Source organism: Castor canadensis, chromosome 10 (assembly GCF_047511655.1).
Source record: "Castor canadensis chromosome 10, mCasCan1.hap1v2, whole genome shotgun sequence".
In the NCBI taxonomy this organism is placed as follows: domain Eukaryota; kingdom Metazoa; phylum Chordata; class Mammalia; order Rodentia; family Castoridae; genus Castor; species Castor canadensis.
The window spans coordinates 12,023,752-12,051,449 of NC_133395.1; the positions used below are offsets into that span (position 1 = coordinate 12,023,752).

A 27,698-nucleotide genomic window follows, 5' to 3' on the forward strand; every position below is an offset into this window, starting at 1 on the left:
TGCATACACACACACACACACACACACACACACACACACAAAACCTATTTTACAATCCTGTCTTTCATTATTAATTTCTAAGTTGATGTTCAGAGGGATTTCTCGATGTATTTCCATTGTTGGTATACTTCACTTTGGTCAGTTCAACCCCTTTGTTTTAATTTTCAATGAACTAATAAAGAATAATCTAAATTCCCAAAGTTTAACTGATGATTTTCAACATCAGATGATTTATCTGACCTACCACCCTAACTGCTATTTGGTCAATCTGGAGAAAAAAAATCTAGGGATTTTTTTAAAAAGGAAGTATAAAGAGAAAGGCACACACAAGCCAGGGAAGTCAGAGGACCCAGACACCCAGGAAGCATGTCAGAACCCCAAATCTTACTCCAAAGGAAGTTGACAGCCCCACAGTAGATTTAGATATTTCCATTTTTCACAGTTATAAGACAATATTTAATTTTTTTGTCTTTAAAACTACTGAGGAGAGATGAGATAAAGGCAAATCACAGTCCAGAAATGAGCCATCCTGAATGCCTCGATGGCTCATCTTCTCTTCTCACTTCTATCATTTACAAGCCAGTAAGACTTCTACAATCTTGCACCATCTGAAGTGTGTGTGTTTGGAAAACTTAAAAGATCCTCACTGCCTTCAGAAAGCAATCTAAACTCAGGCCACATGGAAAGTGGCCTCTAACTAATCTGCTGTTGAGCTATACTTCTAATCTTGTTATTGCGTAGAACAGATTTTTTTTCCCCTACACTAAGGTTGCTTGATCACAAGATAATAAAAGTCGGCTGTATTGTATAGAACAGGTAACAAAGGCAGAAAATGAATGTAGTCAAGGACATATGACAACTGAGGCCAATAGGAAAAGGGGACCAGGAACTAGAGAAAAGGTGAGATCAAAAAGAATTAACCTAGAAGGTAACACACACACGCAGGAAATCAATGTGAGTCAATGCCCTGTATAGCTATCCTTATCTCAACCAGCAAAAACCCTTGTTCCTTCCTATTATTGCTTATAGTCTCTCTACAACAAAATTAGAAATAAGGGCAAAATAGTTTCTGCTGGGTATTGAGGGGGTGGGGGGGAGAGGGAGGGGGCGGAGTGGGTGGTAAGGGAGGGGGTGGGGGCAGGGGGGAGAAATGACCCAAACCTTGTATGCACATATGAGTAATAAAAGGGGGAAAAAAAAAAAAAGGACATATGAAACAGAAAAGCCTAGAGATTGAGAAAGTAAGTCCCTCTGGCAATGTGCTCTTAAACAGCTTGAAAGAGGCCTAAACAATGATAAATAAGTGAATTGTAAAATGAGAAAATTGACAAAAGCTCTTTCTGTTTTAATCATGCCAGAATCAGCTTTGGAGAAACAGGGTACATTCTAGTAGTAATGACTCATTACTATGATTCATAAAACTGCAGAAAATGAAGAAGTAATGAGACATAGATGGCGCAAAAGATCTCAGCAGAACCACAGAAAGAATTTAAATAAAGTTCAATAAGTGAGCGATGCTTTCTTTAAGAAAGTATTAATGTGTAGTAAGACTAACAGAATTATGAATATAAAGAGTGGCCTTAATTTTTCAAAGTCTTCCACCAAAGACATTCTGAGAATAACTGAACACAATGGTGCTAATATGACACATGTGAGTCAAAGTAATCACTTAGCACAACTGAATGCCCTGTCCTTCCTGGGCAGGAAGTGAAATCTCTGATGGATCACAACATGGAACTGAAGAGGAACAGTCATTCTAGGCAAACTAATTCTGTTACTCCTGCTAAATTAAAAACTATGTTTTACCTCAACAAAGGAAAAGAATTTAGTTTTCATTCTTCTCTGTGACATCACTGATGACAGAAAGTGGGCTCCTACCTGGTAAAATACCATACCGATGTCATTTATAAACCTCCTCTTTTAACCACTGGAATATTTTACAGCTGTATATTTAGAGACATCCATAATAATGCAAAAATGAGTGACACAAGGAGATAAAAACTACCCTACCTGAAAGAAATCAACCAATAACTAACTAAATAAAATAAGCTCACTGAAATTGGCAGCTTTCGAGAAAAGTATGAGAATTTTTTGTTGCTGTTTCTATAACAGCAGATAACAAAATGACTTGTTTTACAAAAATACCTTCTTTTAGGGGCTGGCAGAGTAGCTCCAGTGGTAGAGCACCTGTGCAGCAAGCATAAGAGCCTGAGTTCAAACCCCAGTACCACCAAGAACAAACAAGAAAACCTTTTAAAAAGCTCCTTCTCCTAACAAATTAACTGCCAAAGTAAAAGAAAATTATTTCCTTAACACAGAGTATGTTAGGTGAAATATTGGTTTCAATGCTAAAAGGTAAAATTTTACCAAAAGGTTTTGAACATACTTAGGCATGGCCTAAGTATGGCAAAGTGTCTGCTTTACACTCACTGACTACAGGACCCAGGTCTGAAAAAGCCACAGTATGCTTAATCCAGATGTCTCTTGCTCAATATTGCTTCTCTTCCCATAGATCAACGAACTTCCTTTTTTTGTTTTTGGCTGCAGTGTTGGGGATTGAAGTTAGGGCCTTTGCTTACTAGGCAAGCACTCTACTACTTAGGCCATGCCTTCAGCCTTTCTTTTTGGCATAAAGCTAAATAAAATGCTAAAAAATGAAAACCATAATACCAAAAAGAAATGCACAGATAGTATTCAGTGTTGTGGGGGAATGTTCAAAACCTTTTGGTAAAATTTTACCTTTTAGCATTGAAACCAATATTTCACCTAAGAAAATGAAAATTCTAAGGTGACAGCAAGCACTTAACTTAAAAAATCAAGTTTAAAAACAGTAAGAAAAGAAAATGGACTACTTAAAATAAGCGAGCCCCATATTGAGCCATTAAGAAAGGAATGGATGGTGAAAATAAGTGAACCATAGGAAATCAACACAATCAAATGGCATATAATAAAGTAGTTGTCAAATTCTTGAATGGTTTAGGAAAACCCTACAAAGAGGATTCAAGACCATTACTGCTAAGACAAAATACACCATGAAAGAAACAGTACATGTAGCTCTCACTATCAAAGCCATGTGTTCTCGATCAGTCCAAAGGCTGAGTAAGTCACTGTCAATAGAGCTGGCAGGTCAGTGATGAGAAGCTTAGACTAGGGAGGGCTTGGCAACTGGGTCCCAGAGTCCTGAAGCCACCAGAGTCTTAAGAATACCAGATGGCTCAGGTGCTGTAATGGCTTCACAATGAGTTTCAGGCACACAGTTCTATTTTATCACTCTGGAAATAAGGATAAATAGTAATAACTTACTTTATTACTGGTGGGATGATGCACAGTTTTTTATGAGTCTTTTCCCTTTGATGTTATACAAATTCCTACAAATCCATTTTGTAATTTCCTTAGTATTTTCCAAGGAAAAAATGAAAATGACAATCTAAATATACTAAGTTACAAATTTATTTTCCTAAATCTAGGAGTTTATATTCGCCATGAAGAATTAGACTCAGGCTCATGATCTAATTTTCTTTTAAATTAGGTCCTAAAAGAGTTTAAGGCAAGTGCTTATTGATAAAATATAATGAACAGCGTAGACATGGGAGAGGGGAGGAAATTCCAGTATACAGATAAGGACACCGCATCCTTTGGCTTCCTCCCTCTCTGGCCACAGGCCTGATGAGTCTTCTGTCTGCTCCAACCCACCTGACTTTCCAGTTCGCCTTATTTTTTTCCCTCACACGACAGTGTCTCTTTATAAAACAAGCATAATAACTCTCCTTATTTTTAGTAGATCTAACTTCCCCATTTTCTGTCATTTTTTTCATACTACAAATGAGACTACTAATGTAATTTAAAAACAACACTAGCAAAAAAAACTCAGATAAAACTTTTATCAAATTTACTTTGAAAACTGAGACAGCTGGGCACCAGTGGTTCATACCTATAATCCTAGCTACTCAGGAAGATTGGAGTTTGAAGCCAGCCTAGGCAAATAGTTGCCGAGATCCTATCTCAAAAATACCCACTACAAAAAAGGGTTGGTGAAGTACCTGCCTAGCAAACATGAAGCCCTGAGTTCAAACTCTAGTATCACCAAAATAAATAAATAAGCAAAACAACAACAACAACAAAAAAACCCCCTGAGACAAACTGGCTCCTTTGTCTTGATTTTCCATATAAGCGGCCCTTTGTAGTCACTAAGGAAGTGGCATTGAGGCAGCCCTGGCAAGTGTCAGGGACAGGTGAGTAGGCCTCACAATCTAAGCATGACATTTTTTTTTCCTAGTTTTTATTTTTTAGAACAGAGAGGGAAGGGGGGAAAATCATACTTACAAGTCCACTTATGGCTACAATCCAGATATAGGAACCAGAGGTGAAAAGCTATAAAAGAAAAAAAAAGTAGTTAAAAAATAAAATTCAACTGTCAAGCATACTTATTTTTATAATATAGTCACAATTATTTACTTTAAGTATTAATTACATATGCCTTAATATAGATAAACAAATATTATCCAACTGAAAGTATTAATTTTTTAAAATCAAGATGTTAGTTTTTCTATAACTGAAAACACATTGATTGAACCTAGCTCACTCCTGTGCAAAGAAAGTAAGTGAAATTCAAACATATTCTTGTTTGCAAACAGGTATTGACTTAAAGTAAAAAACCTACAAGTAAAAAAATTACTAGGAATTAACAGCATTAGGTAATGACTTATAATATTTGTTTAATAAGTTTCTCATTTTAATTTTTTTTAATCATTGCTACTCCAAATTTAGATGAGAAGAGATCTTCCAGCATACAGTTCCATGTGCAACGAACCCGTCTAAAGAGCTGATATCCTCATTCTAATTCACCCAAGAAGGAATAAACTAGAAAAATCAGAGCTAATTAATGATAAAAGTAATTAGAATTAGATTTCATGAAATTTCTCCTTTTATTTTTCAAATTATTTATATCTAACAGTTGTGCTCAGGGTTTAAAAAAAAAAAAAAGATCACAAGGCATCTTAAAGTGTCCTTAGAAGAACAAAATGACTTGTGGTCTGGTGCTTCTTCATTTTTAGGAGTTTAGATTGGGAGTTTCTGATCACAGAGGAAGGAACAGGATACTCAAACATGATAGCCCAGATTAATTGTTGCCATGGTGCTAGATGGAAACCCAAGTTGTGCACCCTTAACATGAACACACAGAAAGCAGACAGACAACACAGAGCGTAAGAGAGGCTAAGGATGAGAGAAAGGAGGCTGGCTCACTAGAAAGGGGCGATGGCTGTCACTGTCCATTTAACCTTTGATTGGCATGAGGTGTGTTCAGTGTAAATGACTCTCATAGTAACAAGGATAAGAATTATGTAGACAAATACTTTGCTTTCATTTTGTATTTTGTTCTCATTTAACATTAGGAAGAATAAACCAGTTATCATGTTCTGTAAGCTAGGCATTGCTGTCAAGGCTTTTTATACACTGAATTCATGCAATCCCCCTTATCCCTGGATAAGGGGGTTCTATGAACTCCATTTCACTTGTGAAAAAACTGAGTTGCTATATAATTTGCCCCAAGGTCAGATAATTATAGGAGGAAGGGGAGCTAGGTATGTGTCCTGCCCCCCAGCCCTGTGCTCACCACCTTGTTACATCTCATCCACAAGTAAAAAAGAACATGTCACGTTGTCAATAAAAAAAACAATGTCATTTGGATTCTGAAGCTCCTTATCTCACTGCACACTTGATGCAAAGTGTGCCTGCTTGCATTATGAAAGAGTGAATTTTCTCCAAGGACAGGGGCCACATCTCACACTTTCTTCCGTCCTCCACAGCCCCTAGCACAGGGCACTCAGGGACGGCTCTCAACCATCTAATATGTACATGTCTCCTAACAAGTATTGTGGTTCTTCTCATAACAATGAAAGCCATTCATTCATTTGTTCGTTCACTCATTCATTCAACAAATGTCCCTGCTTACAAGTGACTATGGTAGGAAGAAAGGAAGGCACAGAAACACGTGCAAAACCTCAGAGGAGACAAAGGCAAGGAGAGGATGGACATCAGTCATACTCACTTTAAGGTGGGGAAGGGTGGGAATTGGTGCTAGATAGGCAAGAAGAATTCTGGGTACCATTCATGCCAAGGACGAGGTTTTATCACAAAGCAAATGAGAAACCTCTACTTCCACTTTCTGATACTGACTTCTATCTCCCAAGATGGGATTCTTATGACAATATTAGGAATTTATATTACTTTGAGATACCACCTGTGGTACTTGCATCTACATCTCTGCCTTTGGGCAGAGCCAAAAGGATACTCTCACTGTGGGTTGTAAAATACTGCAGAAATGGCACCAAATGTAGCGGCTCTTGTGACAGAGGCTAGGCAGTGTCTCCTCCCCTAATTAGAATTCTGTTTGCCCAAAAGATGGAACATAATACTTACTTTGTGTTTTGCCAAAAAATAATAATACATCCACAATGAAAAACTAATGGGGGTAGCTATAAGGTATTAATTAATGGCATGAACCAGCTGACTCAGTTCTTCTTATCTGTTCAGAGTACACTAAAAACACCCATACTATGATCTCTGGTCCTTAAAAACCCTGTAATGTAGATATTATCTCTACTTTACAGGTGGGGAAATGGGGGCTCAGGAAAAGTATGAGAACAAACAAATAATTATTAGACCAAGTTAACAAGCCAAAGTGTACTTGGTCCAAAGACTTTTCATATGGCACACTGAATTCCTACCCCATAATTAATAAAACAATGTTTCTTGTCCTCCATTCTACATAAATTTAGAGTTGGAATTATACAGTCAACATCAGGCTTAGAGGTGTTCAACACAGTGAGAGCTAGGCTAGAACTGGAACCTGACCCAAGTCTCACGGTATGGGGGTTGAGAGATGAGGAATAAACACACTTCATGAGAAACGGTTGTAAAAGTGGTAAGGAAACACCGCCCCAGATGAGCCATTGATAAGGCATGGCAGCAGACTAGAGAAGTGAAAGGAAATGCTAAAGGTGAAAAGGGGAGAGAGAAGGGCATTTTACAGTGATACTAGTATCTGGTTTGGTATGTGTAGAACAGGGAATGTTATGAGTATTAATTAGTGGATCAAAAGGCCAAGCTATGCATTGTGCCATAGGAAGCTATAGGATAAAACCTGACATAAAAAGTTGTGAGAGCCAAATAAAAAGTGGCAGTACAGATAGAAAACTGAAAACTGTGTGTCTTCTACCATAGGACCTGGAACTGGTGCCCAGTGAATATTGGTGAAGATCGCCCTTTTAAGTTTAAAGTCAGTTAAGTACTCTAATGTTGGGCACAGCAAGGCAGTTGGCAAATGGTGACACTACCATCATATCTACACAAACACAGAAGTAACAAAGTTAGCAATGCTTCTCAAAAATGCCAAGACTCAAGATGAGTAAAACATGCTGCGTTTCTTCTTCAGATCTTTATTTACGACACCGTATTTAATAAATTAATTCTGACATTGAATTTCCACTTTCCACCATTCTGATTTGTTTCTACTTCAAACTATGATTCTTAAAACATACTTACAATTGTACCACTGAATGAAAATATTTTCCATTTACACAAATTACAGTGAAAGCTCTTATCAGATTTGTAAAGGCTATGAAAGTATTCTAGTACCTTCCACCTTGATGTTCTTGCTCTGTAACACTTCCTCTGAACATTTGATATAGATCATGAGGCAAATTTATGGGAAAAAAAACATTGTTTTCAAGGAGATCAAAAGAGAAAAAGAGAGAGAGAGAGAGAGATTTGGTTAAAGAAATGTGAACATAAAATGCATACTGTACCTGTAGTCCCAATATATAAATCAGTGTCTTGTTTGTGATGGACAATGGGCCCAGAATTTGTGCCACTTGGACTCTTGGTATGGAGCAGTAAAATGGTACAAACAGAGCAAACACAGGTGCCAAGCTATGCAAACAAATAAAGAAAAATCACTATAGTGTAAGGCTGAACTTACAGTACTAATGGCAGATGGGTATTTGAAGTAACACTGCTTATAACTTATTTCATTCTAAAAGCATGGTCTTACATGAGTTGGTTTCAAACATTCGTCATGTGCAAAATAATTTATACTTGCATATAATACTATATGAAAACTCTAATTATCCTATTCTTGATGACCCTTCCAAACCACTGCAAAAGAGTGGTTCATCATCTACTAACTAATTGTGAGGTCTTGTGGGAAAATTTAAAACGAATGCTATGTTTAATCCCCATAAATGACTTGAAATATAATGAAGAGACTACACAAACCAAAAGCAAGCAACAAACATCAGAATTCTTCATGATCCATACGGATAAAAAAAAAGAAAGAAAGAAAGAAAGAAAAGAATTCTTCAAGGTCAAATCCAAAGCTTCATCTCAGACTTTGACCAGTACTCTATCACCACTGTGTGCTACTCCTGCCCTCCTTTTCTTAAATTCCTTCCTCCTTTTAAACTTTTTCTTTCTTGTTGGTTCCCAATGACTTCTCACACCACTCTCCTACTATTTTGGAGGGCTCCCTTAGCCCTCGAAGAAGTCTTTTCTTCTTTTTCTTATCTCTGAATAATTTCAACTCCTTCTATGGCTTTGACTAAGAAAATAAAGTGAGTCCTAACACTGCCTGCTTGCCTTTCACCCTGACTCTGAAATTCAATTTGATACCTTCAGAAGTCCTTCTACCACTCTTGCTTCTTTTTAATCTGCCTCTTAACATGGTTAACAGCACTCTCTTCCCCAAATAAGAGGTCTTCCCTTTAAGTTTTTAGCCCTGTGCTAGAAGATAGGTATCTGATCATATCACTGGACTGTCTAAGACCCTTCCTTCTGATACACAAATGACATGTGGGACATCCTGCACTCTGTCCTTCACTTCCACAGTCTCCCAAAGATGAAATTTAAATATTACTGCAAAGTAGCAAAAACCTGCAAAATTTTATGACTGTAGTTTCCCACAACTGTCTTCTTCTATCCCACATCTGGCCCAAAACACACAAAGTGTTCTCTCACTGGCTCCTTCTCTCTCCCTCTCCCACCTCACTCATGTGGGCTGGTTCTTGGGCACTTTATGGTCCTTTAATTAGACACTGACATGAATTATTTTTCAATCTAAAAAATCCTTTCCACTCTTCTGCTTAAGAAACCCATCTTGCACCAGGTGCCGGTGGCTCACGCCTATAATCCTAGCTACTCAGGAGGCAGAGATCAGGAGGATTGCAGTTTGAAGCCAGCCCCGGGCAATTAGTTGTTTGAGACCCTATCTCAAAAATACCTAACACAAAAAAGGGCTGGTGGAGTGGCTCAAGGTGTAGGCCCTGAATTCAAGCCCCAGTACCGCAAAAAAAAAAAAGAAAAAAGAAAAAGAAACCCATCTTGCATGGCACTGCAAGATTTCTTTGACTCCTCTTGGTGGTTAGCAGCTTTCTTCTTTGCCCCTAAAGGTATGTCAGTTTTGCTGTTTCAGTAAATGGATGGATCAAGCCCAGCCAATGAATACCTAAGCACAGGTACCACGTGGAGATCAGGATACAGAGGTGTGTAAGCAACACCTGTAAAGGTGGATGCCAAGCAGAGGAGCTACACCTGCACCCATGAGCAAGCAGCATTCAGTAACCTCATGGAACTCCTTCCAGGACTGTAAGCTAACATTCCTACCAGGGACAGTCTGGTGACAGGAACGAGCAGGGTGGTTTTGGCATACTCTTGCACCCATTTTCATTACATACTTGGGTTAACTGGTCTATCTTTTATGGCATCAGTACAAAGAGTTATTTCATTACCATAAAATAGCACAAGAACTATTTTTCACTTCTACAAAGAAGTTCTCACTACACTTTTGTGGAAACACAGTACCCTCTTGGCCTCTTGTACATTTTCTTATCTCTGATAGAGACCACATTCTGAAAATCATTCTCTGTCTTCTCAATTCTACTGTTAACAACCTCCCACTCCCATACACAGCAAAGGTGACAACTGGCTGCAATATCAACAGGAATGGACAAGAATGGTGCAAGTGCTGGAATAGGGAAAACCCCAGCCAATGAATACCTAAGTACAGGTACCACGTTGAGGTCAGGATACAGAGGTGTGTAAGCAACACTTAGCTCGCAGAATATGAGCATGGCAGGGACTGAGTAGCAGAGGTTCGTGTACAGTGAGCAGAGTGACTACCATGCTGATCAGTGGTGGATTCTTTGCCCATCTGCCCTCTTCCTGGACTAAGCACACACAGAACACAGAGCAGGAAAGAAATGGAGTCCTGCGGGTTCCCCCAGCATCAGCACAATTGGTACAGCTTAGAAGCTCATTTAGTTTGGGAAAATTAAATAATCCTTATACTTAAACAATTGTATGACCCATTTCTTTTTGTTTTGAGAGAGGGTCTTGCTATTTAGCCCATACCTGGAACTCATGATCCTCTTGCCTCAGCTTCCTGAGTTAGGATTATAGGCATGGAGACCCATGCTCAGGTGGGTCTGACTTACATTTTAATTAAGTCTATGAGTTTCCAAAATCTCCGATTAGATTAATACCAAGAGAAAGCACTATAATGTACTTAGTTTTGTACTGCCTTGATGCCTAGCAAAGTTCCTTAGACTTAACACATACTCAGTATTTGCTGGATTAAAAAAATTAACAGAGATTTCTAAGTACTACACAAGAGAATTGGTTTTGTTCAATTCTAAACCCACAGTTGATTAAACAGCTGTGCTTTTCATTGGAAAGTACAAGTTAGCTTAAAATCCTCCAATAACTTTCTACCTTAAAGACCAAAGTCCTTACAAAGACTATAGGCCCTGTGTCCCCTACCATCAGAATTTGGTCTTCTACTATGAGAACAGCACCTTGTCAGAGCAGCCCACCCTGACCACTCCTGCCATTGCCTGTGTGTGTGTGTGTGCGCACGCGTGCGCACACACACACACACACACCCACACCCATACCTCATAGCCCCAGCCCACTCTGCACTCTGTTTTCCTTACTATCTTTCCCCATAGCATCTATCACTTTCTAATCTACTGTGTGATTCATTTATTTGTCATCTCTCCCCACCTAGAATGGAAGCTGCACAAGGATGTGGAGTTTGGTCTGTTTTATTTGCTGTTTTACTGTCTAGAACTGAGCACAGAGTAGGTACTCACTAAATATTACAGAACAAATGAATTTTCCTTTAAAATTGGTGGAATCATATAGCAGAATTTACCTTTTGTTTTAAATGGTCCCTTTTCTTGTTTTTATCATTTTTAATGGTATTAAAGCATATAGTTTCATGAATATACTCAAAATATGGCCTTACAGATTTTTAGTAATAATAAAACCTAATTGTCTGAGCCAACTGCAGTTGAGTTCTCTCCCCACAGAACATGTCCTCTGAGGTTCTCAGTTCACAGAGGTTCCTCTGTTTACATTTAACAATAATGCACAAAAAAGTGATGTTATACTTAAATAACCTGAAGCAAAGATCTTGTTTGAGGTTACATTTCAACATAAATTTTTAAAATGCTGGTAGGAATTTTAATGACCACAGTTTACATCTTATACACCAACAGAAGAAGTTTAAAAATTCCTTAAAAGTTACTAATCACTATATAATTTTAAATGATGACTAAATACTAGACCACATACACGCATAGTACAAAAGTACACGTCTTAAACCAGGACTATCTGGGTTGTTTTGTAGAAATTTTCTGTTGCTATTTCTACACACACAGACTTCACCAAATACCATAATGTTATTAGTCACTGACCAGTTTTTCTCTTTTCCTTATTTTATGACATCTGTTCTTTATACTGCCAACAACAATCAGTTTGACCTTTTTTTACACTGTGCACAGCTAACTTCTGAAAACCTTATCTTAAGCAGAAAAAACAAAATAAGGTTATAAAGAATTCATTCCTTTAACTAATATCACTAACAATAATTAAGTACCTACTATGTGCTCATGACTATACTTGGTAGAGCAAATAATGAAAATACTCTGTTAAGATCACAAAAAATTCATCTCACTTCTTCTACAGGAAAGCACATCACCTCTACTTTTATAGTACAATCACAGCTAAAGAAGCCCTGAAAAAATTTCAAAAACAGTGAAAATAAGGTTTAAGCCCATAAAATTACCTCACGTGAAACTTCAACAGCACCTGCAGGCTATTGCCTCTTCTTTATATGATTGACTACTCTGATGCCAGAAAAAGGACGGATCCGGTTCACCTGAACAGCTGCTTTAAGTAGTTGAGTCTTACATTATATAACAGTGTTTTACTTAGTAATAACTATTTTCAAAATCAAAAGCCAAAAAATATCCCACCAGGATAGCTTTCAACAAATTGAAAATTTCTCAACAGTGTCAACTCATGGTTTTGTTTGTTTGTGATGCTGGAAATCAAACTCAAGAGCCTTGCACATGGTAGACAGACAAGTGCTCTCTACATTGAGCTATAAACCCCCAGCACCCAATCTATGTTTTAAATGAATTGGTTCTAGATTATGCCATGTTTATCTATCAAGTCATAAAATCTTTGTATTTCCTCCTCATAGAATTATTGTATTTAGAATTACCTTGGCGATCACTTAGTTCAATACTTTTATTTTTAAGACAGTAAGATAGAGGCCCAAAGAATTCAGCTGACTTGCTCAATCCTCAGTTTGACAGTAGCCTCCCTTTTGCAGATTCTTAGCACTTTAGAGCTTAATGATACCAGGATAAACCCACATGGCCATTATATAGAATCCTGGAGCAAAAAGCTGCTGGGTTATAGAGGTGCAAATTCCTACCAAACGATTCAGTTCTCTGTATCATCTCTCAAAATCATCAACCAGTTCATACAAGTATCTAAATAGCACATTCCTTAAAAATAATCCCAACTTACTTTTTGTTTTTTTAAGACAAGGTTTTGGTATGTAGCTCAGGCTGACCTTGAACTGATGATCAACCTGTTTCAGAGTGCTGGGATTACAGATGTGGGCCAGTACAACTGGCTCATTAATCTCAACTTTTAGGAATGACTTTCATCTTTTGATCTGAAAGTCTTCTTCACTAACTTCCTCTTACTGGCTCTCCTATTCTCTGGAATTCGGAAGCTGACAAAAGCAATCTTAAACCCTTTGAGATAGATTTCAAATGCATGAAGATCATTATCACATCCCTGCAATGCCTAAGCATTCTTAGCTCATACAATTACTTCTCCTAAGACCCACTCTCCAGGTCCCTTACCACCCCATGTGATCTATGCATTCCTTTCTAAAATGGAGCACCCAGAAGTGATTGGAATGGACAGATCAGTCCTGGATGAGGGTAGATATTACCTCTTGTGAGCACTATACTTCTAGTAATTTAGCCTGCAAATAAATTGCGTTTGACAGCCACATTACATTGTTGGCTTAAACTGAGTCAACTAAAACCATGAGGTAAGCAGTGGAAGTGTCTTCATTCTGTATGCGAGAAGCTGGACTACACCTGCAATGTAATTCCTTCAGCTCTCCTTGCCACCCTGAGTCCACAGTCACTGATTCCATTGGTCTCTTGCCTGAAAACATCACCTAACCTGTCCTTCCACACACCACAGAAACCTTTCTTTGTCATGAACTGATGACCAGATTTAGACTGCATAACTACTCCAGCTATTAACTTTCCAGAAAGAGAGATACCACTAACAAAACTGACTTTTTTTCCTTAAAGCATTTTAAAACCCCAATTTTTTCCCAGAACATCAATATAAAATCACCAGCAACTATTCTTTTCTCTTTTCTTGCTTAAGGTTTACTGCTCCAAAGAACTTTTTAAATACTTAAATCTTTATGAAAAATTTATAAAGTTCCATAGATACCAACAATTCATAAATTCCAAGGGGCTTTTGAACAGTTGCCTGGTTTTGCTTTTTTCAAAAATCGTATCAGAAATCTCACTTCCCATTTTTTTTTTAAAGTATGCACGTATATATGAGGTTAACTGCTTACTAGTATGCTCAGTCACAGGGAACAGGAAAAAAAAAAAAAAGCACCAACCATAAAAGGATGTCTGCACAGTTTCTGTTAAAGCAACATGCCACACTTAACTTGCTTCAGTTTGAACAAATACTGACTGCTGCTACGGAGGCCCTAGAAGGCACTGGTATGTAAGTACTAGACACCTGATTTTTTTCAAGAAATATTTTTAAGTTAAGAAAAACTTTGAAAGTCTAAGTTTTAAGAGAAAAGGTAAAGCAAAAGAATCTATTAAATAATTAGCTGTAAATATCCCTAACAAAAATTATATTATTGATAAAGCTTAGATTATCTGGCTACTAGCAGTTCCAATTAGCTGTTATTTAGTGAGAGAAAAGCAATGAACAGGTCATGCCAGAAATGTCATTGTCAAAAAATAGGGCTCACTTTGTACACTTTTGTGTGTACTCATAATGGCAAAACCAGTATCATGTATAAATCAGCAAGTAATGCCAATTTTAGGATTCTTTAATATGAAGGGAAACAAGGTTACTTAAAATGGAGTATTTTTGCATTTGAATATATTTTATACATAACTAGTTCTTCAGCACAATTTAAAATAAAAGTCAGCACATTTTACTATGTAACCTATGTACATAAGTGTCTTTTCTATATTTATGATTATTTCCAAGGACAAAATACCAGTAATAGAATTCCTGGGTCAAAGGGTACTTTTTCTAAAGTACCCTTTAGAATATAATTTAGATATAAATGGTATTTTTTGGTTTACAAAAACCTTTTATCATTTTACTTTTCCCCCAACAAAGAGTATCAGCCTGGGCTTCACTACCTCTCAGAAGAGAAGATAATTCTAAAAGTCAACTGTTAATTAGGTGAAAAAATAGTATCTCAGTTATTTGGTTTATATATATTTGGTAATCAGTAAGGCTAGAATGTCTCTTAAAAAAATCACAAAACAAAGAATTATATGCAGTGATTTGTCAAAATGTATGTCCAGATTGAGAATGGAGGTAATAGATACTCTTAGTAAAATGTAAGTCATGACAAGACTTCCTCTAAATAAGGGTGTGGAATTTTTTTGTTGTTTACTGGTATGGGTTTCAATTGTTTGGTGTCATTCTCAGTACAATAAAGTAGAATGGTTAAGAGCCAGGGCTCCACTATTAACAAGACATGGCCTCCTGAAAATTGCTTTGGTTGCTTCATTTTAAATTTAGGAGTAATATTTCTCCCAAGTCCTTCTGACTGCCGCTCACAGAAAGTGCTAAAATGCTGTCTCCCATATCCTGTGCCCTCTTCCCCGTTAAACTACTGAAGGATGAATCCAATAGGCAAAATCTCCTGCCCTACCATTTCTGTGAAAATTGTTTTTCCTTAACTTATTTGAAGATATTTATTTTACAGAATAGTTTACATAAAGATTCTGGGCCTATGGGTGATGGTACATCTAACTATGCTTTCTAGTATTTCAGCACATGCTTTCTCTCTGGGGATTAATTGCACTTTTTGAACCTAAAACTGCAAGAAAGCACAGCTCCACAAAGCATTCTCGATTATATGCTCATATGGTATGTGGGTGGCTGTGGTGATAATTCCTTTTTTACATTACTTTCAGCATTATTAGTACCATGACCAGTCATTTAATGGAATAAATACAACTCAGGTCACTCCAGCACTTTCATGCACATATGCTGGGCATTTCCTAGACATCTACTGCAGGTCAGTTTTGCAGCATTCTGTGGGGTAAAACTGAATGAGACAAAGTCATCATCCTTACCACGATGATGTCTCAAAGGGAGCGTACTTCCTAATAAATAAAGTAGTTTATAAAGGACACCTTGCTCTCTGCCATGCAGGCCTGCTCAGGTGGAAAAAGACCCTAGAGGGACTGAGACATGGGCTGAGACATGGACCGAGGACGTGCAGTGTCCTCCATCTGTAGTCCATCCGATTGCCAACAAGTCTGTACAATTGCTGACCTCCAGCAAGATAAGATAATAGATGTGAAAGCTTTCTACATGCTGTAGAGGAAGACAGATTCTGTGATGCTTTGGAAGCCCAACAAGAATAAAAAATATCTTGTTAAATATCTGCAAATACCTAAAAAGCAGTATAAAAGTAAATTAACAGCATAAAAACTATAGTAGGCATTCACTATCATCTTTCAATTGAAATTTTATTATTAAAATACTGTTAAAAATAGTAAAATCTAAATTCATTTATGAAACCTTTATTTGCTTTAATTAATTAAATTCGGGGGTGGGGGTGCTACTGGAGTTTGAGTTCAGATAAGATCTCACACACTTTTTGCCTGGGTCAGCCTGAAACTGCAATCCTCTTACCTATGCCTCCTGCATCGCTGGGATTACTGCGTGCCCTATCATGCTTAGCTTGTTTGTTGTCTCCCTTTTTGCCCAGCTGGCCTTGAAATGTGATCCTCCAAATCTCTGCCTCCCAAGTTGCTAGGATTACAGATATGAGCCACTGTGGTCATCTGAATTCCTCACTTAAACCCACCTATTGCCCTCCCAACCCCCACTCCCATTTCTCTTGTTCAGACAGGAATGAGTTGGTATATGTTAAGTTTTGAGATGCCTTCCTGTATTGCTTTCTACCCATTATATCAGATCAAGCTAGAAATAGGAACCAGGGATAAATGTGACTCACTACACTGAATGTGATTTCTGGAGCCAAAAGGCCTAGGTTTATCCTGATACCTAACAGCTGTATCTCTAGGCCAGTCACGTAAGTGTTCTGTGTCTCAGTTTTACCATCTGTAAATGAGCTGGTGGAAATTGTGGGAGGAGTCAGTGAGTGACTTCAGGTGCGGTGCTCGGGGCAGTGGCTGGAACACACTTTGAGTATGTAGGGTCATTACTATTCATCAAGGGCTTTCTGTGTCTAATAGAGAACCGTTAGGTGTGGATCAGGTGGGCTAAAATTTGGCTACTGTCTAAATAATGAGTATCGCATATCAATTCTCAGTCAGTTGGAGATACAAGAAATTAACATCACACATCTCCACTCTCAGTACCTTATAGGCACCTGGGAGAGAAAACCAAAGCGATCTGAAAAACACAGGAACCAGCCAAGAGTCTGTCCTGACCTCCTGGGGTAAGATGGGGAGGAGGCAGAGGGGCAACCAGAAAAGCTTCCAGAGCAGCTGGGGCTAAGGACGAAGGACAGTGCAAGAAGGGAAGTGTCAGCGGCACATTGTGGGTGCAACCTTCAAAGACCTTCCAAGATTGCAAGGAGACAGTATGGCTGGAGCCAGGGCACGAGGGAAGAGGGCCAGAGTCCCATCACCAAGGAAGCCCTGATCAAGAGCTTTCAGTTTATCCGGGCCAGTGGGCACCAACTAAGGGCTCTCAAAACGACTCCTGTGGTTGGTGCAGAGAGAAGGCAGGGAAGACTGCAGACAGGCAAGATCCTGTGAGAAGGACAAAGACAGGCAGACAGATGCAAATGAGTGGGGTCAGCCAGCTCATGCCTGTAATCCTAGCTACTCTGGGAGGCAGAGGTCGAGAGGATCATGGTTCGAAGTCAGCCTAGGCAAACTGTTCTCGAGACCCTATCTCAAAAGTACCCATCACAAAAAGGGTTGGTGGAGTGGCTCAAGGTGAAGGCCCTGAGTTCAAGCCCTAGTGCTAAAAAAAAAAAGAAAAGAAAAAAGAAAAAGGTGGGGTGATACAGAGGCAGGCACAGGGCCTGCTAATTCAAGGAGGACCCCTGACTTGCAAAATCCAGAGCAAGTGACTGAATTCACCTGGAATTCAGTTTTTCCATAAAACAAGGAGATTTAATGTTTCCTGCTTACTTTCCATGAGATAAAGCTTGAAACTCCTTTGAACTTTAAGGAGAAAAGGTACATGTTATTTCTAGAAATATTTTGAACTCAGGAGAAATACTGAACAGACACTCATTATAAAGGCTCATTATAAAGAGCCTCTTCTGTTTTATAGTTAGCTATCCCACACAGGATACTACAAATCCTGCCACTTGGGGACAAACAATACCTGTCTTCCTCATACAGAAATGAGTGTTATAGTGGGTTTCCTTTAGTTTCTTACAGTTCCCTATAATTACAGGATCTTCATTTCTGGCAATTAGTCAGAAATAAAGCTGCCAAAATCCACACAATTCATAAATAATCAGTGGAAGGTGAAAGGAAAATTAATGAATATGTACAACCCTAACTGTGCTGAGGGGTGTTTAGTTAATCCCACTCTTAGGCACCTTTCACTTCCCATCAATTCTGATAGACAGGTCTGTGCAGCTGAAGTCTTCACTAGGTGCCCACTGGGCTCAGGACACCGTAAGAGCACACAGAGCAAACTGCAGACTAGTGAACACTGCTTTATTGTCTTGAAAAGTTCTCTCTGCTTTGTCCTGTCAAAGATCTTCTGAAGACCTACTGCAGGATGGTCTGAACCAGACTATCTCACAGGATCAGCAGTAGTATCACAGAGCTAATGACAGCTTGGGAAGGCTGCCCACTTCAGCCCCTCAGTTTGTCACACTTCCAAAAGCCTAGGGAAGTAAGCTCTCCTTAGAGAGACTGACCAAGGTCAATTCCACTCTGAATATAATCACCCTGGTGTATGTGGCTTTTTTAAAAGAAGGACATAGAGAACATTGAGACTTAGCTATTGATTTAGGATTCAAATATGGTCCTGCAAGAAAAAAATAATCACGTCACAGTGCACACAGATTTATTTAACTAGGTTGCTGGGACAAACACCATTGGTCAATTAGCAGCACTCTGGAATGGGCAATGCAGTGACAAGAGGATGCAATGTGCCACAGGTTCCTCCTCCACAATCAGGAACTCATGTTCCCTGCTTGCCCATTTATGGGCCAACAGAACACACCACAGCTCAGGGAATGGTTGTTTAGACAACTCAAAATAGACATCTAAGCAATCACTGATTGAGTGCTGGAACCCTACAAGTGTGACACTAACCAAATTCAGATGGCCCCGTTTGAGTAAGAACAAGGAAGCTTTTTTTCAAGTGCTTGACAAATGCTTATAAACCTAGGTAATCAGAGGAAAAGTAATGCATGATTTCTTCCTTCCACAAAGTGTGTTTGTTGTCAAGGGAACTGAAACAGCCCAGGCTACTGTCTTGATACATCCTTGCTGGTCTGAACTTCCTCAGTTAAGACAATATCCTTGTCACTCCACTTAACTTTAAGCCTTCATCTCCCTTCTTCCCAATGGTTTGAGTTCTCCCCACTCCAAGCATTTTTCCTCAGTCTTACCTTCTGGCAAGAAAATAGCTAAAGGACAGTATATCAACAGAAACCAGGGGAAAAAATTGGATCAATAACATTTATAATGGCAATAATTAATAACTGTACCTCTATATTTTGATGGCGCCCCTGGTTGTTTCTGAACGTATGCTACTGGAACTTCCTCTTTGGTGCATGCCAAAGAGTGGGCATTGTGAGCCTCTCTGTGTAAGACGGGTCTCAACCACACCTGACCTTACAAAGAAGTCACCTCTGATTAGTCACCTCCCTTGACTCTTTCAAATCATTGCCAAAGCCTGAATTAAAAACAATTCCTGGAAGCCCCTTTTTCGCTTAAGGTATTACTGATTATTCAAATAAATATTACAGTATAATGGTGACATTTTAGGAATCTTGTGTGTGTGTGTGTGCGTGTGTGTGTGTGTGTGTGTGGTACAGAGGTTTGAACTTAGGGCCTCATACTTTCTAAACAGGCAGAATCAGAATCTTAATGCAAAAATCAAAAGTTGTGTTTGTAGTATGAACTAAATCTTTGAATAGCGTGAAGATTTTGTTATATTTCTGCCATGAGTAAAAGCTACGAAAACACTTTAATTATCTAAGCAAGTATATTAGGATGTTTCCTTTGAAAATTTACAAATACCTTCAAGTTGGTTCCCAGAGCAAATATTTCCCAAGTACAAATTATATTAGGGCTTGGACAATTTTCTTAAATACTGATAAATGGCTTTTGAGGGCTTTTATTTTTTTTCCTTTTTGTGGCTAGAAAAAAACCTGTCCGTTCATGTCAACATGTCCGGTGATGCAAAAATGAGATGATATCTTAAGCCTGTTGGCAACCCAATTAGCAATGAATAAACTTTACAGAAACACACACACAGTCCCACTTCCAAGAATATAAGGAAAAATATTTTGGAAGATAATTGGCTGGGGAAGAAATCTATTGTTTTACATATGTTAGGATAGCAGAAAAGTTAAAAAGTTCAAATACTGCATTACAGAGACAGAACAGGAATTGTTTCCTCTGCTTGTGGATCAAATAAGAACATGGCACAGGTGGCTTCTGGGTAGTTCATCTTCAGGAGGAGCAGTGCTTTGGAGGTCACACCATTCCTTAAGTCGACTTGAATAGGATTCATATTTCATGCAGCTCAGTTACTATCTGTGCCCTCAGGGAAAAACACAGTCCAGATTCTTGTCCCATTGTGTGTAGAGCATGAAGGACAACTTAGGGACCAAGTATATCTTTTCACCAAACACATTATGAGGAAACTGTAATTCTTATAGATATTAGTGTTTTAAGGGAAAAAAAAGATCTAGGATAAACATTTCTGTGGACTTTTCCCTAGGTGATACAATGACAAGTTATAGTACTTACCAGTTTAATTATGTAAGTGTGTGTGTATGTGTATATGTGTGTGTTTATCTCTCTCTATATACATATAACATGTCAGAAGCTGCTGCTTTATAACAGTTATTACATGAAATACTTAGAATATAAAGTTATACCTGAAAATGATGATTCCAAAAGTTGATACTGACACAAGTAATGCAAACAGTGAGCAGGATACTGGCATGTACAAGAAGGAATACCTCAACAAAGAATACTGAGATAGCACACTAGACTAACAGCACATTCCCAACATTATATTTACATGCATACATGTATATATGCATAATATATTACACACATCTCTCTGTGTATGTATACACACATATATACATACATATACGTATATATGTAAAATCATCCTTCACATCCAAGCCCTCTGCTATAAAAAGGTATCACTCTGTATACCCAGGATCTAGCATACAGAAGCAATAAAAGCAATGATTGCTAAAGAAAGAATGGAGTTAATTCAATTTTCAGGGAAATAATCTATAAGATGATTAAAGGAAGGAATAAAGTAGTATCTCTGAGGGAAGATTACAATTAGGATTGGCTGATATAAGAATATCTTAACAAGCCAGGTGTCCACCGTCAAGCCAGTAATCTTAGCTACTCAGGAGGCAGACAGAGATCAGGAGGATAGCAGTTCAAAGCCAGCCCAGGCAAATAATTCCCAAGACCCTATCGCTTAAAAAAACCATTCAAAAAAAGGGCTGGTGGAGTGATTCAAGATGTAGGCCCTGAGTTCAAACTCCAGTACTGTAAAAAGAGAGAAACAGAGAATGTCACAATAAGTCAAGGACACAAAAGGGTTTTCCTCTCAATTTGGAGATCATAAAATTTGCTAAAACTATAGCATTAATAATATAGGAAAGATACAAGCAAGAACTAGACATAAGCAAGGTAACTAGAGTTACTTTGTAGACCCAACCCTTGAGAGGTTACTAAATATCCAACTGAACATATTTACAAAACCACCTCAAGTCTCTTTACCTAAGACTATTTCTGATACATCCCACTTACATATTTACATTCTGCAAGTGCTTTCTTTGGCTGGTTCCATCACGACAGTGGTCAGTTAGAGAGCCCTCCATAGTCTTCCCCTCAGGGCTGGATTGCCATCTGGGAAGACACCTCTCCTGGAGGTGAGACTCCCCTTGCCCTTAGGAAGTCATCCTTCCATTCTGGAGAGGCTGCACCATTAGCACTCATACTGCCTGCGTTTTGAAACCATAAACTCTGATTTCAGGGCCATATGAAACAGTTGCCCTTGCAAAGGACTAAACAGAGCATCACAGAACAGGATCCTTTAACTGTTTAGACCCTCAGCTCCTCCCTGGAAGGGTGGGAAAAGAAACACTTAGCTTGCAGGTTTGTTGTGAGGTTCCCACATGACATGATTTAAAGATAGGCATCTAGAAGGTAGTGTAAGAATGTAAATAAAAAACATTAAAGTGCAAGCTTTGAAAAGTGTATCAGATGACAAGGTTTTTGCAAAAAGAACTAAATAAAAATATTTCTTCTTCAGATTAAAAAAAATCATTTACCTACTTACCCATTTCAGTCAATTCATGTTCAGTGTTAAAAATTCAGATTATATGGATAAAGTCCCATACTGCTTATACAAATTATGTTCTGGCATATTTAATATTCATACAGACATCTTTGTGTGTGTGTGTGTGTGTGTGTGTGTGTATGTATTTGCTTTCTGTCCTCAAAGTAGCATGTCTTGTTATATGTTCCTTAACATAATTCCTTGTCAAGAAATAGGCTTCTATGTTGCCACTCTCAGTGGCTGCACTGTACCCCATGTACGACTATACCGTAAACTATTTAACCAAGTCCCTAATGAAGGACATTGAATTACTGACAAATCTTCATCCTTGTAATTAACATTGTGTTAAACGTTCCCACACTTGAGCTATTCTAAAACCTCTGCCATTTATAGCTCTACTAGATGCTACAGCGCATGGAGGGACACAGCCAGATGTTACTCACAAGCTGACAAGCAATGGCACCTTTATCTCTTGTGATTTTCTTAATCATGAAAACAATAGTTATTCTCCTACTCCACAATGAGATTTTTCCCCTGTCATTTAAAGTTGTTTCCCATGAATTTGAAATGATCCACAAAATTAGTTGAAATTCTTAGATTTTAGGAAAAAAACAGAATTAGTAAAAGAAGGTCTTGATGCTTATTCCTCAGCTGTAACACTTGTCTACAATTTTTGCTGCTCCCTTGTGTCTAGTCTCAGTTCCTAAAAAGTTGCTTCTTACAGGAAGCCTTTCCCAATAAATGGACAGTGGGTTTTCCTCCACTTTTAATTCCACAATGTGATTCCCGTGACTTCTTACTTAAGAACCACTCCATTTTTTCTGCACAAAGTATAAAGCCCATATTTACTGTCTTTTGTTTACTTTGGTTTCTATTTCACTAATTTCCATAGTTGTCTTTATTGTTTTCCTCTAATTTTTGACAAATCCAGTTCTTTTTAAGCTCCTTAAGCAGTGCATTTAGTTTATTTATTAAAATCTTTCCTTTTCTTATTTAGTTCTAAGTATTTCAAAATCCCACTGAGATTTCTTCTTTAAATGAAAAGTTCCTTAGAAATGTGTATTTTAGTTTCTAAATTTATCTTTTAATCATTGGTTTCTAACTTAGCTGTATTGTGCCTGGGCAATGTGATTTGCTCCATAATGATTTTCTGAATGTTCTGAAACTCTTTTCATGACCTACTACATGGTCCAATCTGCAGACATGAGCCTTCAACAGAAATTCTGTTAGCTTTTACACATGTTGGGTTAATCTCTTTTATATCTAGCATATTTTAATAGAAATGATAAGATCTCCCCTTATGATTGTGGATTTGTCAAGTTCTCCTTTAAATTGTCAAAAAATATCAAATTTTGCTGGTACATGCACATTTCAAGGTTATTCTTACATTCTTTGTGGATTGTTCTTTTATAGTGACCTTCTTTATTACTGTTAATATTGAATTTGCTTTGAATTCTATTTTTTCTGATGTTAAGATTGCTACTTTATCTTTTCATCAGCTGGGACTTGCCTGGTATCTGTTGACCCTGCCTTTATTTTCAATCCTTCTAATCAGCTTTGAGTTATATTCCCTTCTAAGCAGCACACAGCTGGATTTTTCATAAATCTAAGCTGGTAGTCTCTTTCCTTAAAGTTCAATCCATTTAAGTTTGTTGGGACACATTTCTACCATCTTATTCTGTGTTTCCTACCTACCCTCCTCATTCTTTCCTTTTCCCCCCATAATCTCCTTTCTAGTCTTTTCTTAGACTAATAAAATGTTCTATTTATTTCCATTTTTGTTCTCTTTTGCTTTAGGTTATATTTGCAAACTCTAAGGATTCATCTAACACTGTATGTAATGCACATCTACAACAGGAGGGCCCTCAGTGCCTGTGAAAATCCCTGTGTTAAGGTTGACTTTCAATGAAGTGAGCAGAGAGCTGTTCATTTAATTCAGCAGACAGAGGCGTAGATTTGCAGTCAGTGCTTTTGATCAGAGTAGGGATATTCTTTTCCTTTCAAATGTAGCATCAGCATCACTAGATACACTGAAATTTCCCCTTAATTTCAGTAATTTTTACATGCAGATAGTCCTACAGAGAAATAATTTTCCTTCTAAAAATAACCACACAGGATTTATGGTCCTGCTCTTCCACTTTTATCAAAGTTCACCCTCTTTTTATAGTTTTATTATAGGAGTTTTAGGTTTTTCCACTGAGGACTTAAAATTTCTGTCTTTAAATTATTTATAGCCAGAAAAGAATCGGAAATGATCCAAATTTGGGTTTAGGGAATAGTTACCAAAACTGTACATTAAGTCACCGGAACACTGAAGGATCCTCTCTAAAATATCTACACAAAATCTAGATATAAACATATATAGATTATACTGACATGAAGATGTTCAGCAAGTAAAGTAGGATCGTGTTGATGCTTGCTACTATGTGCAATGAATACTGCACCCATCCACAGAGTAGTTGTGGAGTGATGTAATCTAAAATTAAACTTTAAGTTTCCCCTTGAAGTAACATAAATCATTTTTCTCTTTCCTTTTCTTTCTTTTTGCTCATTTTAGTCGTGGTTGTCATGGTTGCCTTTTTTTTTTGAAGAAAATCTAACTTTCAGTTCCTAACAAGGCCTAAGCTATTTCTCATACTTTGTAGGTTAACACAAATCAGATCACTGTGGTAAGTTCATATTTCACTGTATAATCGTGTGACTGATTTCATTTCCTGGCAGTGATATGCATTTTGAAAGAAAAAAAAAAAGGTTCAACTGAAATTCAATTTTAAAACAAAGTTTAAGGCTCATTTAAATGTAGGGTACTTTACATGATTTTAATCTTACCCAGACAATGTTTCAGAAAAAGGGGAATTTCTACCTAAAAAGTTAGTGCGTTCCCTTTTGTTACAAAAATGTATTTGCCTTACTTAGATGGTTTTATTTCCTTTGCCAGAGTGCTGATAAAGCCATTAATTGTGAGAACAAAACCAAAAGTTTTTTTCTCTGTTCTTCCCAAATGCTATCCTATATGTAACTGTATTGCATGTTGTAGATTTTTAAAAAATTACACAAATATTGAAAAATTTTAAAGTAGGTAAATGGCAGGTTATATTGCTTTGAGTTAAATATGCATTTAATTAAATAGACCCTTCTTGTTTTTTTTTCTAGTAACCTTGTCTACCACTGCTGGATACAGAAATGGCTAACAATTTTACTCTACCTTTGATAACTCTTCAGGGAAACAACTGTGATCTTTATGCACACCACCACACGGCCAGGATATTAATGCCTATGCATTACAGCCTTGTCTTCATCATTGGCTTGGTGGGAAACTTGTTGGCCTTGGTTGTCATTATTCAAAACAGGAAAAAAATCAACTCTACCACCCTCTATTCAACAAATTTGGTGATTTCTGACATCCTGTTTACTACTGCTCTGCCAACACGGATAGCCTACTATTCACTGGGCTTTGACTGGAAAATAGGTGATGCACTGTGCAGGATAACTGCTCTTGTGTTCTACATCAACACATACGCAGGTGTGAACTTTATGACCTGCCTAAGTATTGACCGTTTCTTTGCTGTGGTGCACCCTCTGCGATACAACAAGATTAAAAGAATTGAATACGCAAAAGGCATTTGCATATTTGTCTGGATACTAGTATTTGCTCAAACACTTCCACTGCTCATCAACCCTATGTCAAAGCAGGAGGCTGAAAGGACTACTTGCATGGAATATCCAAACTTTGAAGAAACAGCATCTCTTCCCTGGATTCTGCTTGGTGCCTGTTTCATAGGCTATGTGCTTCCACTCATAATCATTCTCATCTGCTATTCTCAAATCTGTTGCAAACTCTTTAGAACTGCCAAACAAAACCCATTAACTGAGAAATCTGGCGTAAACAAAAAGGCTCTCAACACGATTATCTTTATCATTGTTGTATTTGTTCTCTGCTTCACACCTTACCACTTGGCAATTATTCAACACATGATTAAGAAGCTTGTTTTTCCTGATCTCCTAGAATGTAGCCAAAGACATTCCTTCCAGATTTCTCTGCACTTTACAGTATGCCTGATGAACTTCAACTGCTGCATGGACCCTTTTATATATTTCTTTGCATGTAAAGGGTACAAGAGAAAGGTCATGAAGTTGTTGAAACGTCAAGTCAGTGTATCAATTTCCAGTGCTGTAAGGTCAGCCCCAGAAGAAAATTCACGGGAAATGACAGAGTCGCAGATGATGATACATTCTAAAACTTCAAATGGAAGATAAAAAGGACCACATCTTGGACTATATAGCCAAGTATATACTGTATGGTGAACTCTTCAGGACTCTCTTACAAAGCAAAATGTTCAATTTCCAATTAGGATTTCTTTCATTGGGCACTATTTCCCACCATCAACTTGGAAGTAAATGGATTTAAAGATATTAGTGCAAGAGAACATAAAACAAGCTCTACTTCCTTCCAGCCATGAGTGTGACAAAAGAGAAAAGACTGATTAGACTGTATATTGCTGGTGTAAAAATGTTAATGTTGTAATATATTTTGGTAATCTGTGTTTCTTTCAATTTTATGTTTTATCTCCTCAGTAACACTTTTTTTTGTTTTATTCTGAGTCGTAACTGTCTCAAAGGACACTTTTAGAATAAAAAGCAGGATGCTACAAAATTTTGAGTTTGTCCCTCAATGCCCAGGTCAACTATCAGCAGAAGTTACAGGGGAGTAGAATTAGCAATAGATAGATTTGAATAGCATCGATATAAATGTTGATGATGCCTGAGGCAACGAAAGCATCAAGCTTTTCCCCAAACCATCTGCACAGTATCTAAGGGATACCACTCAAGAATGTGACAAGGATCTTACATGAGGCACCTACTGGGAGGAGGGTCCACTTGCTAAATTTTTCTTGAGAACAAAAAAACATGCAGAACTGTTTGGTATTCCTTGGTTCTTTAGCAGATTGTTTCTATTTTACCCCTAGGTTGGTAGTACTGTATTGTTTCGTCATAGTTTGGGTTACCAGAAGGGTGGGTGGGGGTGTGAGCAGTAGGGGATGCAGTTGCTACTTGCCTAAATAAGAAAGAAAGTAAATTGCAAAACTGTAAGTTAAGAGCTCTCAGGATTCTTGCTCAAATGAATACCTTAATATGAGTCACATGACCTTTCTAAGTACAGTCAATCTGTCTGCTGGATCAAATTTGTTTTACCCAGCCCTACAAATTTCTCCAATCCAGTATCTCAATTGACAATGATATTAATTGAGATAACGGAAAATAAAGCACTGGACCATGAGTCATATTTTAAAATTTTTATTGGGCTTTATATTCTTATCCTGTAAGAAAATTAATTCTTTTTTTTTTTTTTTGACAGGGTCTCACTGTACAGTTGAGGCCAGTCTGGGACTCACTAGGTAGCCCAGGCTGGCTTCAAACTTGAGATCCTCCTGCCTTCTCCTCCTGAATGCTGAGATTACATGTGTGTACCACCATGCCCAGATTAAAAAATTAATCGTAGTGGTTGATGCAACAATTTTACTGAGTACAGTTCAGATCTGCATGACATT

General features: G+C 37.8%; 2 protein-coding genes across 5 annotated transcripts in view; one reads left to right on the forward strand and one right to left on the reverse strand.

The window, feature by feature from the left end:
* Ubac2 (UBA domain containing 2) overlaps positions 1–27,698 on the reverse strand; it is a 138,331-nt gene that overhangs the window by 46,502 nt on the left and 64,131 nt on the right. For both annotated transcript variants that reach the window (XM_074043059.1, XM_074043058.1), the window contains 2 exons: positions 7,809–7,932; positions 4,324–4,371 (listed from right to left, as the gene is read on the reverse strand). In XM_074043059.1, the coding sequence (XP_073899160.1) occupies positions 4,324–4,371; positions 7,809–7,932 (172 nt within the window). The remainder of the gene's footprint in view (positions 1–4,323; positions 4,372–7,808; positions 7,933–27,698) is intronic.
* Positions 13,991–27,445, forward strand: Gpr183 (G protein-coupled receptor 183). 3 transcript variants are annotated; one of them, XM_074043057.1, is made up of 3 exons: positions 14,082–14,121; positions 15,808–17,065; positions 25,303–27,445. In XM_074043057.1, exon 3 carries the CDS (start codon positions 25,333–25,335, stop codon positions 26,404–26,406), a length of 1,074 nt encoding a protein of 357 aa, XP_073899158.1. In that variant the 5' UTR covers positions 14,082–14,121; positions 15,808–17,065; positions 25,303–25,332; the 3' UTR covers positions 26,407–27,445. The 3 variants fall into 3 exon arrangements, with proteins under 3 accessions (XP_020020982.1, XP_020020981.1, XP_073899158.1); XM_020165393.2 differs by lacking the exon at positions 15,808–17,065 and having other exon boundaries at positions 13,991–14,117; XM_020165392.2 differs by lacking the exon at positions 15,808–17,065 and having other exon boundaries at positions 14,004–14,121.

What these genes read in the sequence shown, in the direction of transcription:
- Gpr183 (XM_020165393.2), top strand. Translation starts at nt 25,333, where the DNA reads ATGGCTAACAATTTTACTCTACCTTTGATAACTCTTCAGGGAAACAAC.